The sequence below is a fragment of the Phacochoerus africanus genome, chromosome 5, assembly GCF_016906955.1.
Source record: "Phacochoerus africanus isolate WHEZ1 chromosome 5, ROS_Pafr_v1, whole genome shotgun sequence".
NCBI classification, from domain to species: Eukaryota; Metazoa; Chordata; class Mammalia; order Artiodactyla; family Suidae; genus Phacochoerus; species Phacochoerus africanus.
The window spans coordinates 97,928,083-97,949,798 of NC_062548.1; the positions used below are offsets into that span (position 1 = coordinate 97,928,083).

At 44.5% G+C, this 21,716-nt stretch overlaps 1 protein-coding gene across 1 annotated transcript in view; it reads left to right on the forward strand.

Annotated features, from left to right (window-relative positions):
• STPG4 (sperm-tail PG-rich repeat containing 4) overlaps window positions 1-21,716 on the forward strand; it is a 47,434-nt gene extending 25,718 nt beyond the window's left edge. Inside the window, 3 exon segments of the mRNA XM_047782807.1 lie at window positions 18,352-18,456; window positions 21,262-21,361; window positions 21,364-21,716. Coding sequence (XP_047638763.1) covers window positions 18,352-18,456; window positions 21,262-21,361; window positions 21,364-21,383 — 225 coding nt within the window. The 3' untranslated portion in view covers window positions 21,384-21,716.

Genomic DNA, 21,716 nt, shown 5'->3' on the forward strand with positions numbered 1-21,716 from the left:
TTTGCATCTGTTAGGCTTTCTCTTGATCATGTCATGTACTTCAGAATGACTCCTCAGCCTCCTGCCTGGGGTACAGGCAGTTGCTAGTGTGGGGCTAGTTGCTAGTGTTCTGGTAATTGAGTAGGGAAGGGGCTGGGCTGGGGGGTGGTGTCTCAACATTTGTTGTATAGTTCTTTCTCCATTTTTAAAACTGTAGTATAATTGATTTACAATATTGTGTTAGTTGCAGGTGTACAGCAACATGCTTCTGTTATATGTATTTTTTTCAGATCATTTTCCATTATAGGTTATTACAAGATTGAATATAGGCACTGTGCTATATAGTAAATCCTTGTTGCTTACCTATTTTATGTGCAGTAGTTTGTGTGTGTTAATCACACACTCCTAATTTATCCTCCCCCCTCCTCTCTCCTTTGGTACCATAAGATTGTTTTCTATGCCTGTGAGTCTGTTTCTGTTTTGTATATAGATTCACTTGTACTGTTTTCTAGATGCCACATGTACGGTAATATATAGTATTTGTCTTTCTCTGTCTGACTTCCTTCAATTAGCATGATAATCTCAGGAGTTTCTGTTGTGGCTCTGTGGGTTAAGGAACTGGCGTTGTCTCTGTGAGGATGTGGGTTCAATCCTTGGACTCACTCAGTGGGTTAAGAATCTGGCATTGCCACAAGCTGCAGCAGAGTTCACAGGTGCAGCTTGGATCTGGTGTTGCCATGGCTGTGGCATAGACTTGTAGCTCCAGCTCCCATTCGACCTCTAGCCAAAGAACATCCATATGCAGCAGGTGCAGCTGTATTAAAAAAAAAAAAGTATTATAATCTCTAGTTCCATCCATGTTGCTGCAAAAAACAGTTTTCATTCTTTTTATGGCTGAGTAATATTCCATTATATATAAACCACACCACATCTTTTTTTTTTTTTTTGGCCATACCCTTAGCATGTGGAAGTTCCTTGGCCAGGGATCAAACCCGAGCTGTAGCCGTGGCCTGCACCCTATGTGCAACAATACCAGATACTTAATCCCCTGTGCCACCAGGGAACATCTGTACCACACCTTCTTTATCCATTCATCTGTTGATGGGCACTAGAGTTGTTTCCATGTTTGACAAAATAGTGCTGCTGTGAACATCAGGATGCATGTATCTTTTCAAATTAATCATCTTTTCTAGATATATGCTCAGGAATAGGGTTGGTAGATCATATGGTAACTTATTTTTAGTTCTTTTTGATTTCAAAACATTTTTTATTTTTATTTTTTTGGCCATGGCATGTAGCAGCTTGGGGTTGAACCCAGGCTGGAGGGGCAAAAGCACCAAATCTTAACCATTAGACCACTGGGGAACTCCCTATTTTTAGTTTTTTAAGGGACTTCCATACTGTTTTCCATAGTGGCTACACCAATATACATTCCTACCAACAGTGAAGGAGGGTTCCTTTTTCTCCACACCCTCTCTAGAATTTACTATTTGTAGACTTCATGATGATAGCCATTCTGACCTGTATGAGGTGATACCTCATTGTGGTTTTGATTTGCATTTCTCTAATAATTAGTGATTAGCGTCTTTTCATGTGCCTGCTGGCCGCCTGTATGTCTAGAAACTTCCGTTTTCTTCCTTTCCTTTCTTTCCCCCCTGTCTTTACAGGCTGCACCCACAGCATATGGAGGTTCCCAGGCTAGGGGTCAAATCAGAGCTACAGCTGCCGGCCTATACCACAGCCAGAGTGCCAGATCTGAGCTGCGTCTTGGATCTACACTGCAGCTCACACCAATGCCAGATCCTTTAACCCACTGAGCGAGGCCAGGGATCGAACCCGTGTCCTCATAGATACTAGTCAGGGTCCTAACCCAATGAGCCAAAAGGGGAACCCCCCAAATTCCTGTTTTCAGTAAAGCTCCCTGTCCTCATTCTGCCCGGGCTCCTGGGTCCAGATCTCTGGTGCAGCCTCGCGGGAAATGAAACCTTCCATCTCCTACAGGGATGAGGGAAGGGTGGCTACCTGACTACTGCAGATGAGGTGGGTAGGGACCTGCGGAGAAGACGCTCAGCCAGTCCTCCAGCTTTTAGCCTAATGTCTGAAATTCCTGAGCTCTGTGGCTGTGGTTTTTGGAGACCCGTCGTCTACCAATTTCATTGATGTCATTCATCCCTTCCATTTTATAAATAAAAGTGATTCACTGATTTGGAACATCCTGTCCTTCAGCAAAGTGAAAAGAATACTTTCATGGAAAATGTTCCAAGACAAAGAAACAGCCCAGGGCTGTGATTCATGTCTGTTCTAAACATGCATTCCCAGAGCAGATTTGTGGGTTTGGTTTAGATCCACAAATTTGTAAATTTCAGAGGGCAAACTCCTTTGGTCCCAGCGGTGGGAGCTAGTGACACACAGTGTGAGCGTGGTAAAGAAATGATACTTCTTAGGAGGACGTCGTCCTGACCTTCAGGAGATTAATGCCTTCATCCTTAGGCCTCCTTCTGAAAACTCATTTGACCGCTTTTATTATTCAGTTTCCTCGTTCTGGAAATTAAGGTCATAGTCAAAGAACTGTTAAGGACCCTGAGGACTGGAAGAAACTTAGCTACTCTGTTAGGGTCAGTTTTGATGGTGACAATGACTGTCACTCATTGGTTTTCTGGTGCCAGGCACGGTGCTCCATGACTGACATGCATCTCATTTCATCCTCACTGCAATATGGTGGGTACTACTTATCATCCTCCTTTGATAGCTTAGGAAACGGAAGTCTGCTGCCCAAAGGTAGAGCCAGGGCTTAGACCCGGTCTATGGTGACCTCAGAACCTGGGCTCTAAGCTGCGCTGTCCCTTGAGTGAGCATGACCAGGTGACTTGCTTAATGTCTTCGAACGTGTCAAGCTGATCTGGGGTTAAAGCCAAGTGGCAGACGTTGTGCCGTCTCTGGAGCCACAACCCCCCACTGATGACGGAGGCTTATTCATGGGGCCGGGTTGGCCTGCGTGGTCCCCTTTGACGTGGGATAAGTTCATGTGCAGGAGGCTTCTTCCTCCTGGGAGGTTCACCCGCCAGCTCGCCTACGAGGCTCTGATCTGGCTGCAGCTTAGGCTCCTGCTGAGAGCCTTACCACAATGGCTTTAATTTTTTTATGTGTTTATTTCTTTGCCTTTTGTCTTTTTAGGGCAGCACCCACAGCATATGGAGGTTCCCAGGCAAGGGGTCTAATGGGAGCTATAGCTGTCGGCCTAGCCCACAGCCACAGCAATGCCAGATCCCAGCCACATCTGCAACCTACACCACAGCTCATGGCAACGCCGGAACCTTAACCCACTGAGTGAGGCCAGGGATTGAACCCACAACCTTATGGTTCCTAGTTGGAATTGTTTCCCCTGCACCACAATGGGAACTCTGCACAATGGCTTTCCTTAACTGGCCATATTTCTCCCTGGGCCACCCTTAAGATGTTAGAACTTCCAGTCTCTTCTCAACAACATCTCTTTGTATAAAGCTGAGTCTAGCTGACTTCCATAGAAGTTCTTTCACCTCTTCCACAAATCCTTTTTGCATGGTTCAGTGTGTGAGGCCCCATGCCAGGGAGGCACTTTTGAGCATCCGAAGGCAAATGAGACATTTGATCCGTGCTCTCGCTGCCCCCTTGAAGGATATGGACACCCTGACATCAGTCACCCAACCAGCATGTACACAGATAAGCATACACACTCACTCATGCTAACCAAGGGTCTGTGATTCATTGTGCCCATGTCTGACTGGGTGGGGCTGAGTGGCTGAGCATGCACAGCTGGAAGCATGGCGCCCCAAATTAGCACTGATGACTCAAGCTTAATATCGTCTGTTGATACTGCACGTGAGCCATCTTCCTTCCAGCCGCCACCTCCAGAGTTTTCTGATGCATTTGCTTGTAAGCTTCCCAGCACGTTCCAGCTCCAAACAGGAAGGAGATAAGGGCAAGGGTGAGGAAAGGGGCATCCCACACTTGTCCCTTCCAAGCCGAAGTCAAGGAGACCAAAGTGCTAGTTGTCGTGTCAGCTTTAGGATCCAGGGGCTCTTCCCCAAGTCATTCTTTACTCGTGGACCCCAGAGGTGAATTTGTATTTATATCTCCCCACTCATTACAGCAATGCCTAAAACACCCTAGGAGGGATTATTTTTTTCTTTTTTCTTTCCTTTTTTTGAACTTTTTTTTTTTCTTTTTTTATTGCCAGACCTGCAGCATATGGAAGTTCCTGGGCTAAGGGTCGAATCAGAGCCACAGCTGCTGGCCTACGCCACAGCCACAGCCACACTGGATCCGAGCCATATCTGTGACCTGTCTGTCCTGCAGCTTTCAGCAATGCTGGATCCTTAACCCACTGAGCAAGGCCAGAGATTGAACTCAGCTCCTCACAGAGACAGTGTTGTGTTCTTTTTTTTTTTAATTTATTTTTGTCTTTTTGCTATTTCTTGGGCCGCTCCCTCGGCATATGGAGGTTCCCAGGCTAGGGGTTGAATCGGAGCTGGAGCCACTGGCCTATGCCAGAGCCACAGCAACGCAGGATCCGAGCCGCGTCTGCAACCTACACCACAGCTCACGGCAGAGCCGGATCCCTAACCCACTGAGCAAGGGCAGGGACCGAACCCGCAACCTCATGGTCCCTAGTCGGATTCATTAACCACTGCGCCACGACGTGAACTCCATTGTTGTGTTCTTAACCCACTGAGCAAGGCCAGGGATTGAACCCAGCTCCTCACAGAGACAGTGTTGTGTTCTTAACCCACTGAGCCACAACAGGAACTCCTCTTTCCTTTTTTTTTTTTTTTTAAATTGAAGTATAGTTGATTTATAACCTTGTATTAATTTGAGGTGTACCATAGTAGGGGTTTTGACATGGGAGCCTAAGAGGTGAGACACAAGATGTGTCCCTGTTGATTTAACTGCCAAAGTCTTTGGGGGGTGATTTTTCCTTTTGATACATCCTCTTATAAGTGAAAAAGCTCCTAGTAGGAGAACTATATTGATCCAATTCATACTAAGGTGGGTTGGTGACTTAATAAATTCTTTTTCCTCCCCCATCATCCTCCCAGAAATACTGATGAGACAGCAAGGATTAGAGCACCTGGGCTAAAGAAAAAGAACCAAAAAGAGGGAGAAATGTGAGAAGGGGGTCTCAATTATTAGATATTTATGTCACCATTAACTGTTCATTCTGTGCACAAAACATGTGTGTGACACCTTTAGACATTAGCCTCACGTTAATTCCATAAAAGCATCTACAAAAAAAAGAGAAAAACTAAAATTCACAAAGAGTTGCTATGTTGGGAATTTTCACAGACATTTACCTTATAAAATAGATAAAGGTTGTTTGGGGTTTTTTTTGTTTTTTTGTTTTTTTTGGTCTTTTGAGAGCCACACCCACGGCATATGAAGGTTCCCAGGCTAGGGGTCGAATTGGAGCTGTAGCTCCTGGCCTACGCCAGAGCCACAGCAACTTGGGATCCGAGCTGCGTCTGTGACCTACACCACAGCTCATGACAACGCTGGATTCTTAACCCACTGATTGAGGCCAGGGATTGAATCTGCATGCGCATGGATTCTAGTCAGATTTGTTTCCGCTGAGCCATGACAGGACCTCCTAAGTGCTCATTCTTAGGAGAGGATCCAATTTTGACATAAATATGAAGCAGTGTGGTTTCAGAGAAAATCTACAAGGGTGAATATTATATAGGTGCAGTTCCTGCTTATGTGGGATAAACTGATATTATGCAATTTGATTATCTTTGCTTTCTGTAATTATGGTCATAAGAGCTATTGGAATTTAAATTTATGTTTTCTATTCTAAAAGCAGTACATAATTTCCCGCTCAATGCAGCAAATTGGCCACATACATCAGTCTCTTCTCACTCTCAAATCCCAATAAAATGGTAATAAAAGAATAAATAAATCTACTGGGTTGGAGGGGGGAGGAAACATCAGCAAATAAGAGATTTCAACAATTCTTGGACAATAAAAAGTAGAGAAAGCCATAGGCTAAAAAGCAGGTGTGGGGATTGCAGAAGAGATGGGGGCCTGTTTGTTCCTTAGAATCACAGGGATGCTCAGGACTTGAAGGAAAGGGAAGGTGAGGTATAGGGCTCAAACCCGGGGAGGTAAAACTGCACACACAGGATGGTTTCAGTTTGCAAGCCCCCTTTCCTCTCCTAATGTGGACTGCTGACCTGCACAGTTTGCCCCGCAGGCAAAAGATTAATGGAAAAATTATTTTGAGTCCAAAGAAAAGAGAACCACATCCTGATACTTAGGGAATCCCAGGAAAAAGATCGGCTCATCGCTCAGTCGCCTGATCTCAACCTATCCCAGCCACATACCTGAGCTATGTTTCTCTATGCATTTAATAAAATATCTTAACATTTAAGTAAAAATATATTAAAGGTTTTAAGTTAGAGCAGGAGTTCCCATCGTGGCTCAGTGGAAACGAATCTGACTAGTATCCATTAGAACAAGGGTGCCATCCCTGGCCTCGCTCAGTGGGTTAAGGATCTGGCATTGCTGTGAGCTGTGGTGTAGGTTGCAGACGTGGTTCAGATCCCACGTTGCTGTGGCTGTGGTGCAGGCCAGCAGCTACAGCTCTGATTAGACCCCTAGCCTGGGAACCTCCTTATGCCCTTAAAAAAAAAAAAAAGTTTTAAGTTAGACTAAAAATGAGTAAAATTTGGAAAATATTGAAAATTCTACTTAAAATTTTTTTTCATTATTCATAAGCAACCAACAATGTTAAGTAATTTTCTCCTTTTTTTTTCTATGCAGTTTTAAAAACATACTTGTGCTTATGTTACACCTCCCTTTTACATCTTTTTTTCAATTAGCACATATTTTACTTCTGTGTTTTTAGAAATCCTTTTAAACTTTCTTTTTACTGGGAAAATAATCAAGTTATCATATCGTAACTTATTCAGCCATTCTGTTGATGGTTAACTTGGATTTCAGTTATTCCTCATAATGGAGTCTTCATTATCCAAATATAACTTGACCCACAAAAAAGACCTATTAAGGTGAACCTACTTTAAATGGAATCAAAATTTCAACATAGTCAAAGTTTGATTTGGATTTTACTTAAAAAGATTTAAACTACAAATTATGAAGATATCTTATAATTGCAACTATACTAATTCTTAGATTAAAAAAAGAAAATTGTGGCGTTCCCATCATGGCAGAGCAGAAACGAACCCGACTAGGAACCATGAGGTTGCAGGTTCGATCCCTGGCCTTGCTCAGTGGGTTAAGGATCCGGCATTGCTGTGGCTGTGGTGTAGGCCGGTGGCTGCAGCTCCAATTCGACCCCTAGCCTGGGCATCTCCATCTGCCGCAGGTGCAGCCCTAAAAAGACAAAAAGACAAAAAAATAAGAAATAAAAAAAAAATTTAAAAGGAAATTGTGTTGATTTTAGTTTATTTTTTTCTGACCATATTTTATTATTTCTATTTTTTTCTGCCAATATTTTATGATTGCATAGTGACATCCTTCACTTCCTGCTTGACATTCTAATGAAATCATAGAGGACAAATTTTAGAAAAAAATATTTGAAGATTCGTCAGTTTTCCCACGAGTGTCTTTGATATTTTAAATTAATCTTTACTGAAGCACCAATAGCGTCACAATCCTTGTTCAACTTCTTTCTTGTTAGCGAATCTAATTTTGCTGGCTCCTCATTGGTCAAAGACTTTTCCTGTGATTTAGGTACTTCTCTATTTCTTTCATTGACTTCATGAAATCTTGCATTATTTGGTAAAATATTCATTTTCACGTGAAGTAGATTTTCATTTTATCTGAAATGTGTTGTTGAATATCATTTAATAAGGGAGAGAGACTGATTCAAACCTGTCTGCAGTGGTAGATGCTAGTGCTAAACAGAGAGGGATATTTGAATAGGATATAATTTTTATAAGTGGTTAGCTCATTGGAGAATTCTTTTGTGCTATAACAAATTTTGTTTACATTCACAACTTTGTTATGCAAGCACAATGGTACTGAATATCCAGATCAAAAGACTAATACTATTGGAGTTCTCTTGCGGTGCAGTGGGTTAGGGATCCGGCTTTGTCACTGCAGCAAGCTTGGGTCACTGCTATGGCACCGGTTCCATTCCTGGCCCGGGAACTTCCTCATGGCTGCAGATGTGGCCAAAAAACAAACAAACAAACAAAAAAAACCCAAACCAAAAACAACTAATGCTATAATAAGACACAATGCATAAATTCCTTTCTAAACTTGGGAATCATTTTTTGTGAATTATCACAAACAGGATTTTCTAGATTAGAGATCACATACAGGCATCAAGGATAGCAGATATCCTGCATAACCTCTTTGAACATATAGGAGCCACTGATGACTTTATTTCATACGCCCATTAAGGTAAAGAGAAGTGAGGGAGATGTTGTTGTTCTCAATCTTTTTTTCCCCAAATCTACTTGGCATGTGAAATATAACATCACTGTTCTTCTTGTTTCTTGCTGGTGGGCGTATACATGGATACAACCCCTTGGAAAGCAGCTTGGCAGTAGGTATTGAGCTATCAAAACTATTTATATCTGCTAGCCTACTAATTCTATTGTGAGAAAACCCTCCTATAGTAATAATCTTATATGTAGAAATTCATTTATACAAAAATATCATCAAGCGATTATTTATAATAGCAAGATGACAGTAGCAACAATCCTGTACTAGCAGAGGAAAATAATTTTATTTATTTGTTTTGTTTTATTTTTTTTTGCCTTTTCTAGGGCCGCTCCCGCAGCATAGGGAGGTTCCCAGGCTAGGGGTCTAATTAGACCTGTAGCCGCCGGCCTACACCAGAGCCACAGCAACGCCAGATCTGAGCCGCAGCTGCGAGCTACACCACAGCTCATGGCAACGCCGGATCCTTAACCCACTGAGCAAGGCCAGGGATCGAACCTGCAACCTCATGGTTCCTAGTCGGATTCGTTAACCACTGAGCCACGACGGGAACTCCAGCAGAGGAAAATAATTTTAAAAGAATGTTAAATATCCACACAAAGGAATATTTTACAGCCATTAAGGCAATTATTGTTAAAATTATAAAATAGCACCAAAGTGTATATGATCTAATTAGTAAAAAAAATGCAGGATACAAATTGGTATGTCTATCATAATTAAAATAATGTAAGAAAAATTAGACATATAAAAAATAGGAAATGAAGCAAAATGCTTTGGGTGGCCAGCTACTATGCTTTTAGAGGTGTTATGGTTAAGGATGGTTTTTTGCTTCATTTCTCTTTTGCAGTGCTTTTATAATTTTTCAAAATATAATTTTTTTTAACCTTTTTTTTTGTCTTTTTGCCATTTCTAGGGCGGCTCCCTCGGCATATGGAGGTTTCCAGGCTAGGGGTCTAATCGGAGCCATAGCTACCGGCCTATGCCAGAGCCACAGCAACGCAGGATCCGAGCTGTGTCTGCGACCTACACCACAGCTCACGGCAACGCTGGATTCTGAACCCACTAAGCAAGGCCAGGGATCGAACCCGCAACCTCACGGTTCCTAGTCGGATTCGTTAACCACTGTGCCACGACGGGAACTCCAAAATATAATTTTTAAAAGTCAGGAAAGTAGATAGTCTAAAGAAAAGTCATGAAAACGGTCAACATAAAAACAATTTTTTAAAAATATTTTGTTACTTCAATAAAAATAGTGCCATTACTACTACTTAGGAGTCAGTCATTCATATGATTTGGGGCTTGCAATGATGATTTGCTGAGCAGATTCTTTTCAATTGTTATTTCTCACAGTTGTATATAAAGTGAAAAAAAAATAAGAGATATGCATCTTTCCTGACAGTAGGAATAAAATCTTACAATGTCATATGAAAAAATCTGTTTCTTTTACTTGATGCCAGAGGTATTCCAAGATGTTTCTGTATTTCTTAAAAACCTGACAAGCTTATAAAGAATACTGAAGGATCAGATAAACAGGAAAGAGGCTGTACAGATACAAATGAGTGTTTTATCATTTATCACAGTTGATAGAAATTTGTAAAGGGGATAGCAGATCTGTGGCATACTCTCTGCATTAAGGAAGTAGTTCAATTAAAACCGAAGCTGATAGTTTTAAATTCTATGAGGAGCAGAAAAATAATTAGTAAATATGGTGACATTAGGAAAAAAGCCAAATTGATGCTTGAATGGTATCTGAAAATTAAGATGATTAGAAGAGGCCCAGCTTCAGTCTCTTCAAAGATGAATTAACTTGTAGGTAACATTTTTGGAAAAATATAACCTTTCAAATATAGCTACAGCTGTACTAGGGTTATTAAGAAAAATGTATCCTGGCAATTTTTCTTTTTTAAAAATCTGTGCAATTTTTCCAATGGTATTAATATCAGCAGAGTCATATATCCCTGTCTGGATGCGAGTGTGAAGAATTTCCTGCGCTCCTGTCTTCTAACAACATCTTGACTAGGAACAGACAGAATATATCCCTTAGGATTTCTTCAGTTGCAAGTGACAGAAATCCATCCCAAATTAGCTTGAGCAAAAAATAAAAACATAAAGGCAGGGCAGACTTTATTGGAGTACATAGTCTCTAACACATTGGCCCAAGATTTACCTTTCTTTGTCCTTTGGACTTGCTCCCTTCAAGAGCCAGGCAAGATGACCGCCTTAGCCCCAGACTTCCACCGCCTGCTCGATCCTCAGTGTTAAGAAAAAGGCTCTTCTGATTGGCTGCATGACGGTCACGTGCCTGCCCCTGGACCAATCGTTGTGACCAGGAGTAGGGCATTGCCAGCTCAGCTCCAAAGTCCCCAGGAAAAAGCACCACCGATTTCTAATGAGGCTGGAGCCTGGTCTACCCCCAGGGTGATCTAGAAAACGAAGGATGGGCCAGTGAATACCTGCACACTTGCCTGCAAATGAGGAGGCTTCAGGGAACTGAGGACTTGCAAAGATTGGATATACAAGGCCGACATTTGACAGTTTACCTCTGCAACTAAATAGTAAAACCACTCAGTGTTAATATGCACGTGAAAAAACAACAAAGCAGTAACTGCCACAAGCAAGTCGAATTTCAGGTCGCTAACTATTTTTTTTGACAGGAGCCTATGCACTTTTTATTTTATTTTTCCAATGCAATGAGTTTATCCCAGCAAGGTTAGAATGAATAACATCTTCCTATTGGGCTTGCCCTGAGGCCTCACCCATTTTGATTTTCCTTGACCTATCCCATTAATGCTTTTTTAATTTTTATTGACAGGCAGGAAATATATTTACTAAGATAGGATACTTGTGAGAGATGCGAGCTGGCAGGCAAGGAGGCTCTGCTTCTCATACATACCTTTCCTGCAGTCTTTTTGCCCTGCAAACTTCTCTTCCTCCTTCTCCTTTGGGTCTCAGCTCAAATGTACTTCCTTAAAGGGCTTCTCCAGCCCTTCAGACCAGATCAGTTTATCCTCTTACATGCACCCCCATGGCACCATATATGTCCTCTGGGGGATACTGTGCCATGTTTTTGTATTCCCTAATAGAATGTAAAACCCATGTCTGTTTGTAAAGGAAGACTGAGTTCTGCTGCCACTAACAGAACCCTAAATAACAATATTAGAGACAGATAGTAACTTATTTTTCTTTTATATAAAGTGCCTGCAGTAGGCAGTTTAGGGCTGGTGTGGTGATTCTGCAGCATCATATTTCAATGTATTGATCTGCTAAGCATAGCTCCACCCCCATGATCCCAGAGAGCTGAAAACACGGGACCAGCTCGCAGGCAGGAGGTGGGGGGAAGATGGATGAGCTGCCGCATCCTTTAGGATGCTCTTGGGAATCCATCCTCTTGGCTTGAAATTAGCTATGTGGCCACATATAGCCACAAGGGAGGCTGGGAAATTTACTCTTTATTCTGGGTAGACATGTGCCCAGTTTAAAATTGTCCTAACGGAGTTCCCACTGTGGCACAACAGGGTTGGCATCGTCTTGGGAGCATTGGGACACAGGTTCAGTCTCTGGCCCAGCACAGTGGATTAAGGATCCAGCATTGCCACAGCTGTGGCTTGGGTCATAACTGTGGCTCATATCTGATCCCTGGCCCAGGAACTCCATATGCCACAGGGTGACCAAAAAAGAAAAAAAAAATTGTCCTAATACTAAGGAATTTAGGGAAATGGAGATTAGGAGACAATCATATAACACTGTATTCCCAACTCCCAGCACACTCTCTGGCACATTGTATTTTGAAGAAATGAGTTGAACACGTATGCATTCATTTGTTAGTGCTTCCATAACAAAGGACTACAGACTGAGTGGCTTAAACAACAAATTTATTGTCTCAGTTCTAGAGGCTAGACGTCCAAGATCAAGGTGCCAGCAGTGTTGGTTCCTTTTGAATCAAAGAAAATCAGTTCTACAGCTCTTGTATAGCATCCCATCTTTGGCATTCCTTGGTTTGTAGATCTCTGCCTTCATCTTCACATGATGTTTTACGTGTGTGTGTGTGTGTGTGTGTGTGTGTGTGTCTATCTCCAAAATTGCTCCCTTTTAAAAGACATCTTTTGGGAGTTCCCATCATGGCGCAGTGGTTAACTAATCCGACTAGGAACCATGAAGTAGCGGGTTCGATCCCTGGCCTTGCTCAGTGGGTCAAGGATCTGGTGTTGCCATGAGCTGTGGTGTGGGTTGCAGACGCAGCTCGGATCCTTCATTGCTGTGGCTGTGGTGTAGGCAGGTAGCTACTGCTCTGATTAGACCCCTAGCCTGGGAACCTCCATATGCCATGGGAGTGGCCCTAGAAAAGGCAAAAAGACCAATAAATAAATAAATAAATAAAAGACATCTTTTGTATTGAATTACAGCCCATCCTAATGACCTCATCATAACTTATTACATCTGGAATGACCCTCTTTCCAAGTAAGGTCACGGTGTGACTTACTGGGAATTCCAAAGTCACAGGACTTAAGATTTTCAGGGGGAACACTCTTCAACATTCAACATAATTCAACACAACAAAAATTCATAGGATTTATGAATTTGGGGAGGACATAACTCATGCAAAAACTTGGGATCATTTCATCTGCTCTCACACAGATGTTCAGAAGCACCAGGCACTTCTCATTTCCTGGGCAGTGTTATATAGATAAGCCAGTCCCATCCTCTCAGCCCTGGAGGAGGAGTGTGTTCAGTGGTGGGTGAAGGGGGTGGCAGGGCTTTCACCGAAGGACCGCAATGGTACTAAGTGTTATTGCTCTTTAGGGGTTGGAACAAAATACACCAAGAAGTCCAAGATGAAAGACAAAAAGGCAAAAAAAAAAAAAAGGAAAGAAAGAAAGAAAAGAAAAAACAAAGAGAGAGTTCCCGTTGTGGCGCAGGGGAAACGAATCTGACTAGGAACCATGAGATTGTAGGTTCGACCCCTGGCCTCGCTCAGTGGGTTAAGGATCTGGCGTTGCCGTGAGCTGTGGTGTCGGTCGCAGACGAGGCTCGGATCTGTCATTCCTGTAGATGTGGTGTAGGCCAGCAGCTGTAGCTCCAATTAGACCCCTAGCCTGGGAACCTCCAGATGCTGCAGGTGTGGCCCTGAAAAGACAAAGACAGAAAAAAAAAAAAGTCCAAAATGGACTCTAGGGTATGTCTTCAGGGTATGACAGGGTCCCAGGAGCACTCCAGAGAAGCTGTGAGACCCGTGCATTCTGAGTCCTCTGCACTGAGGGGAAAGCTCCTGCCCTTTGTAACATCCCAGTGAGATCGCACAGGTCAGGTACACTAAGGGCCTGGTTTGGAATCTTGAAGCCATGCAGCTATTGCCACTCTCACTCACCATCATCCTAGCTACTCATGTCTTCGTTTATTCTTTTTTGATGTTTTTGTTTGGTTCTGCCTATGTCCCTCACTGAATTATAAACCCCTCTAGGTTGATGATAGTATTTTATCCATCTGTGTTAATCCCTGCAGCCCCTGTTGGTTAATTGAGTAGAAACTCAATTAAGTAAGACTTTTTCAAAGGGAAGAGAAAACTGATCATCTTATCAGGAAGGCTGAGATGGAACAATGCCCCACAGCAAGGAATGGAAACGATAAAAGACTTCTTGTTCCTTCCTTTGGCAGCAGGTTCTGGGACTCCAGGAAGGCGATAATTCTGTTCGCCTTTGGCACCAAATGTCAATGGTTTTTGAAAAGTTTCGTTCAGGGGGAACCCAGAGTTGCCAAAGCATAGCCCTGACAATAGCAAGGTTTAAGAAATGGTCCACCCAATCCGTACAAGAGGTGCTTAGAACTGCCTTGAACTTGGGTGCTGCTCTTCGCCCATGCATCCTACATAACGTGGTCCAAAGCCCTGGATCACGCACAGAGATCCCCAGTAAATGAGAGGGCAGAATCCCCAACCTCAGGGAGGAGCAGGACGGTTAAATGTCCTTCTTGTTTTGTTTATTTGTTTTTTTGCCATGCCTGAGGCACGTGGAAGTTCTAGGCCAGAGATCAAACCTGCACCACAGCAGTGATAATGCTGGGTCCTTAACTATCAGCGAAACCCCCTTCTTGTTTTTTTTTTTGACTGAAATATAGTTGACATGCCATATTATATAAGTTACAGGTGTACAATATAGTGATTCAAAAATTTTAGAGAATAATTATTATAAGATATTGGCTATATATTCCTTGCATTGTATAATATATCCTATACATATATGTATACATAATATACACAATATATTTTATACGTATACAAAGTATATACAATATATTTTATATACTATAGGGTGTACCTCTTAATCCCCTATCCCCGTGTTGCCCCTCCCTGTCCTCCTTGTTTTTTTTGTTTTGTTTTGTTTGTTTGTTTGTTTGTCTTTTTGCTTTTTCCAGGGCTGCACCCATGGCATATGGAGGTTCCCAGGCTAGCTGTAGCTACCTGCCTACACCACAGCCACAGCAACGCGGGATCCGAGCCCAGTCTGCGACCTACACCACAGCTCACGGCAACGCCGGATCCTTAACCCGCTGAGCAAGGCCAGGGATCGAAGCTGCAACCTCATGGTTCCTAGTCGGATTCATTGGCCACTGAGCCACGACGGGAACTCCATGTCCATGTCCTCCTTGTTTTAAACCCCTTCTCATTGAACTGGATCCATTTCTCGACACCCATCTTCAGAGCCATCCTGGACCAGGACCCTTCCCTCGCTTCACCTTGGCCCACCTGCCGTCCTCTGGGTAGAGGCAGGGACTCTGCTGGAGCTGCTTCCTGCCTATTGCAGGACCCTAGCCTGATCATTACTTCTCACTTAAACAGGATTCCTGTGTGCCTCCAGGATATGAACTTGGGCCTATTCCACTTCCCTGACGTTCCCACTTAAAAGAACTCATGCAACGCATGGGGCAGGGGGTACAAATACATTCAGTAATTCCTGCCTTTGATTCAGAAGACCAAGCACGTGCAGGAAGGCTGCTGGATGGCATAGGCACACATCAGGGCTTCACCAGTCCTGGCCCCGGGCCTCCCAAGCAGCTCATGACTTGGAAGCTTAGAAATGAAAGCCACATGCAGCATGGGGGGAAAGGGGTCCAGGTCGCAGCTTTCTCAGCAGTCCCATTGATGGCACGGACTGTCGTAGGGCATGGAGTTATCGGTAGCACCCTTAGCAGCCTCTTTTGCCCTAGCTACCACTCTGGCTTGGGAGCAGTGCATTTATTATGGCCAAACCAAGGGGCCTTTGGACCCACCGTTGCTGTCCAGATTCCCCTGACTTCCCATGCCTGTGTTCCTATGGCAGTTCAGACTTCTCCAGTGGGAGTGCAGAGGTCACACCATGTTGCCCCGTAGCAACCTCTGTCCCACGGATGCATCAGGTTGAAAATGCAGCTGTTTTCATCTTCTCTGCCATGAGTTGTAAAATGATGAGACGCATCCCTTGATTATCAGACTTGTGCTTGGCTGGTAATAACAGACTCCCTTCGTGGTGAATAATTGAGAATGGCAGCCTTAATTACACTGCTGTGCCACCCAGATGACAACAGGGTTTTGAAAGCCTTGCTCTTAAAGCCTGTGGAGGGTCTGCACTTGGGAGCTTGTTCAGCCAAATCCATCAGGCTAATGTGTGGCTCAGCCTCACGTGTTACAAGGATCTCACAGGATACATTTCTGTTCTAACCTTACTGCTCATTTTATCTTTTTTTCCTATCCCCCCTTTCACTTACCACATCTCCACATTCGTTTATCTCTATGTTAGGTGTAATTTTTTTCATGTTTCAAAAGCACTCAAGTCTATCATAGAAAAATTAGGAATAAACAAAAATAAGCAAACAAAAAAAAATTTTTTTTTTTTTTTACCCAACATGGCACCACCTGGAGAAAACAACTGCCAGTGAACCTTCCATTCCCAGTTTTTTCATGCACATTTTTTAAGCTTGCCTTGTTCACATGACAGTATCTGGGAGTACTGTTTATGTCCATAAAAATTCATCAACCTGGAGAGCTGGATGGAAGAATCACAGTTTATTTAGCCAGGCACCCATCATTGGTCATTTCATTTATTTTCATTTTTTCAACTTTTAGAAACAATGTTTTAGTGAATGTCTTTGTGGCCAAATATTTGCGCACATTCTCATTTGTTTCCTTAGGAAGAACTCCTAAAAATTGAATTATTGGGCCAAAATAATAAATATATACTGTCATTAACTTTGTCTTATAAAAACTTAAAAAACATACATCACATAGAGAGAACCCTCAAGTACCCCTTCAAAAATGACCAGCTCCCGGCCAGTCTCTACCTCCACCCACTTCCCCCAGGTCCTGTATTCCTTAGAAACAGATCCAAGACCTTATGCCACAAAGGCTTATTTCTGTCAGGTAGCACAGGTATCTGAAAACGGGAGAGGAAAAAACTGAATCGCAAGAAAAGAAAAAAGGTTAACATTTTGTCTGTATTATCTGCTGTGGCATCTGGGCTGTGTTCATTTTCCTGGTGTATCTGGGCTCAGGACTCATCATTTATCTTCTGGATTCCTGAAACAATCTTATAACCAGACTCCTTTTCCTTCCCCCCTTCCTTCCTTCCTTCCTTCCTTCCTTCCTTCCTTCCTTCCTTCCTTCCTTCCTTCCTTCCTTCCTTTCTCTCTTTCTTTCTTTTTCTTTCTTTTTGCTGCCCCGTGGCATATGGAATTGGCAAGCCAGGGATTAGATGTGAGCTCCAGTTGTGACCTAAGCTGCTGGTGCAGCAAAGCCAGATCCTTAGCACACTCTGCCAGGCTGGGGATCGAACCTACATCCCAGTGCTCCCAAGATGCCGCCAATCCCGTTTCACCGCAGTGGGAACTCCCAGACGCCTTTTTCTTTCTTTCTCTCCCTTTGGATAGGTATTATCTGTTTTTAAGCTGTTTCATAGCTTGCCCAGTTGTGCTCCAGAAAGACTTATCATGTTAATGCTTCTACCACGGTCACATAGGAGTATCCACACTGTGGGTAAAGTTTTGGTTCCTCCCTCCCTTCCTTACTCCTTTCCTTCTTTCCTCTCTTTCTTTTTTTCCCTAACCCCCACAAAATATCTCATTGTTATTTTCATTAGAACTCATTGGGTGGCACAGCATGTAAATCAACTATACTTTATTAATGAAAAAAAAGAACCCGTTTGGTTCCTGATGATCTTAAAGGCCCCCCCTCCCAGTTTCCTCACTGAATTTTCCTCTTTGTGCATGGTCCTTTGCTAACTTGTCTGTTGAGGTGTTTGTCTTTTTAAAATTGTGTTCATCCATTTATGTTAATCTCATAGCATTGCACTGTGTCAATGCATTGCTGTGAATACTTTTTTATTTTTTAATTAAGAGAACATGCTCCCCCCCCAGGTGTGGGCAGGGAGCCTGTGAGAGAGGAGGGTGTCTAGGCAGGGACAGGAGAGACTTTCACTTAATCTTCAATCTGCAGTTATCCCCAAGGCAGGTAGAGCCGGTAAAGCAGGTATGATTCCCATTTCACAGTGACTCGTGCCAGGACACACCTTCCAAGGCCCAGTCTAGGGCTTTTTCTACCATAGCACACTGCTTCATCTGGTTATTCATAGGAGGCAAATAAAGCATCAAAATATATCAAATATTACTAATTATGAAACACTTAAAGAGTTCCTGTGGTGGTGCAGTGGAAACGAATCTGACTAGGAACCATGAGGTTGTGGGTTTGATCCCTGGCCTTGCTCAGTGGGTTAAGGATCCAATGTTGCTGTGAGCTGTGGTGCAGGTCACAGACTGGTTCAGATCCCACGTTGCTGTGGCTCTGGCGTAGGTCGGCAGCTACAGCTCTGATTAGACCCCTAGCCTGGGAACCTCCATATGCCACTGGTGCGGCTCTAAAAAGCAAAAAAAAAAAAAAAAAAACTTATAAAAATTTTTTTTCTACAGCGTGAAGGCCCGGGCCCAGGTCATTATGACTTGAAAATACCTATGGCGAGTTCTGTTACTTCTTGTTTTCAATCCAGAGTACCTCGATTCTTGCCTCCCTGTTCAGTAAGTGTCCTGAAAGACAGATATGGTGGTAGGTTTGGGGTGAGGGTGGGGGGCATTGGGGGGTAGGATGGGGGTATGATAGTTACATACAATTCTCATATACATACTCACTAAAATTGCCTGTTAAGGTCACTTGGCGAGCCCTGAGCCAGCTTCAGGCTGAGTGACTCCAGGCCCAAAGAGTGTGGTGTGTTCTGGGTCCAGCTGAGAAGAGCCAGCACGGTAATTAGCCATCAGTGTTTTGTCGTCCATGATGTTTTGTGGAGACACCCGTTTAATGAATTGAAGCCAGCAGTGGGCCCTGGCTGCCCCCACCCATCCAGAACCACCAGGCTTTGTGTGTGTGTCTTCTGGGAGTAGAAAGCCACAGCAGAAGCATTGACTCGAAGGGGACCATTAAGGCCTGAGCCATCATCCTGCCCCCAGAGACTCAGGGCAGACAGGGAAAGAAGCTCAGGTCCATGCAGACACACCAGGTGGATTCTGGGAGTGTGCGAGAGCCGCGAGGGCCTGGAGGAGACCAAGAACAATGGCAAAAGCATAACATGGAACTTATGAACAGTGGCTGGGTTTGCTTGTTTGTTTAAGGCTAAAATTTTAATTCCCGTGACCTTGTTATTCCCAGCCAGCACCAGCCAGCACCTCAGTCTGAAAGTCCCCCAAACTCACTGGTATATGGCTTTATTTGAGAGGGTTGGGAAGACAGAAACACAAATTCTGCCCTTGAGAAAATGGGTCCCCCCGGGGGATCAGGGCGGCTGGGAGGAGCCAGAGACTGCAGATCCCCCCCTCCGCCGCCCGCAGCCCCACCTGAGGTGTCCCAGGTCATCTCACTCCTGGGCTGCCAGGTGTGGTGGCAGCAGTGTGGTCCTTCTCTGGAGGAATCCTAGGGAGCCCCCACCAGTAAAATTAAAAACACACCGACAGTGGGAGGCTAGCGGATCCCTCCAGCAGATCCTCACACCCTGGCTGCATCGCCAGGATGCAGACACAGATTTTTGTCAGAGCTCACAGGGCTGGCTTCCTCAGGAAGTTAGAGTCATGCTAACCAAACTCCCGGGAGACTGATGGAGAAGCTGGAAGGCGTGGTATTCCTTTACAAGTGTCCAGCAAGGGGGTTGGTGTCTGGGGCCACCACTCTGTGGCGTGTCTTCGCTTGTAGGAAACTGAAGGAAGCCAAGGCCAACCAGAAGTTTGCTTGATACCAGTGAAACCAGGGCTGGGAGGCAGAGCCGGATGTTCTCCAGGCCTGAGAACCGCAACCGGCAGCCTCCTGAGGGGTGGCCTTCCAGGACTCCACACGTATGCTGCTTTCTCATTAAGAGCACTTAATAAAGGCTTCAGCTTCCTTTGACGTCCAGCCAGGACTTGATTAGATTTCCAGGCTGCTCCGCCGTTTTTGGCAAGGGAAACATCCTGTCATTTAAAGCAGCTTCTGCAGGCAGCGGATGTCATTCACTCTGGGCTGACCACGCAAGCCCACGCTCGGGGCAACAGCACTCTCACTGTCTCCTGAAGAGAGAACAAACTGCAAGGAAGGACAGCAACGACAAGCTGGTGATAATAGGGAATAATAATAGGGGTGGTGGCTGGTGGGTGGAGCCCTGGCTGCCGACCTGGAGGTGCCGATTGTCACGAGCGGCCACCAGTGAGCCTCAAAACCTCATTCGATGGGTCAGGCTTGGGAAGCACGTGGCCCAGGGTCATACGGAGCCATGGGTGGTGAGACTAGGACTCAAACTCAGGCCTGTGTGACATTAAAACTCTCCCCTTACCCATATGCAGCGTCTCTAAGATAAAATTGTGGAGCATTCAAAAATATGTCCAGGGAGTTCCTGTTGTAGCTCAGTGGTAATGAATCTGACTAGTATCCGTGAGGACGCGGGTTCAATCCCTGGCCTCACTTGGTGTGTTAAGGATCCAGCATTGCCGTGAGCTGTGGGATAGTTTGCAGATGCGACTTGGATCCTGTGTGTCTGTGTCTGTGGTTGTGGCATAGGCTGGCAGCTGCAGCTCCAGTTTGACCCCTCATGTGGGAACTTCCATATGCCGCATGTGCAGCCCTAGAAAATAAAGGAAAGAAAGAAAGGAAGGAAGAAGGAAGAAAGGAAGAAAGAAAAGGTCTAGCATGGGCAACGCTGACCTAAGAAATCAGTCTTTCTCTATGAATAACATTCATTTGCATCTGATCACTACAGAAGAGAAGCTTTGTAGAAATAATGGGCAAGATCATTTTTTCAAGAATCTCATCAAAATGAAAACACGACTTTTCAAAATTAGAACTCTTCACTTCCTTGAGAATGTCTACTTCTGAGCCTGTGGTCTGAAGCCCTGGTAGAGAAGCACCTGACTCTGTCATCCTGGGAGAGCAAGGGAAACACAGAGTTTGGGCTTTTGAGGTCAACCACCCAGGTTCAGAACCCATTCTCTCCAACGCACCACCAGTAGCCTGAGGTCATGAGAGGGGGTGTGCTGGCATTCCCAGGGACAGGCTCTGCTTGGGGTTCCTCGGAGGTACCTAGGAGAGGTGCGCTGGGGTGTGAGCCCTTCCCCCTGGGGCTCTCACTTGCTCTTCCGCCCTTCTCTCAGCAACCCCGCAGCCTTAGGGAGAGCCACCTACAGGTGCAGGTCTCAGCTCCAAGGACAGACTCTAATTCAAGGGCACACAGGCCTTGGCCCAGGCCGGTACAGCCCCGTCTCCCCCTGTGGGGTTTCACTGGCCACATCTGAGCCAACAGCCAGACTCAGGAGGCTCCCAGTTTTGGCGTCATCATCTGATCACCCCCTGTTTTCTGTTGTTTTCAGAAAACCCCAGGCCCAGGAGCATACACGTCTTCAGCACAGTTCCCCAAGCAGCCCCGGACCGTAGCCAAGATGGGCCGAGAACACAGCCTTTTCTTCAACAACACAATTGGCTTTTAAAATAGATCCTTCTTGGCCCTAAGTGAGTTTCCGTAAGTTCTTATGTTTAGAAAACGCTTATTTTGTCTGTTCTTTAGGAGGGTTTGACCACAGACCATAATCCTTTGCCCAAGATGACCATCCAGCCCGCTGATCTGGAACAGTCCCAGCAAAATTTCCAGCTCGCTCTCAGAAGTCTCTTGGTTTGAACAATAAATTATATGCTCACTCTGTGTATTGTCAAGGGGTGTCTTTCTGGAGGCTGTGCCCCTGGGCTGCTCTCACAGCATCTCGGGTGCTGCTCTGTGTGGGTCTCCGCTGTGCCAGGCTTATAATTCCTCCCAGACTCCAGGAGACTT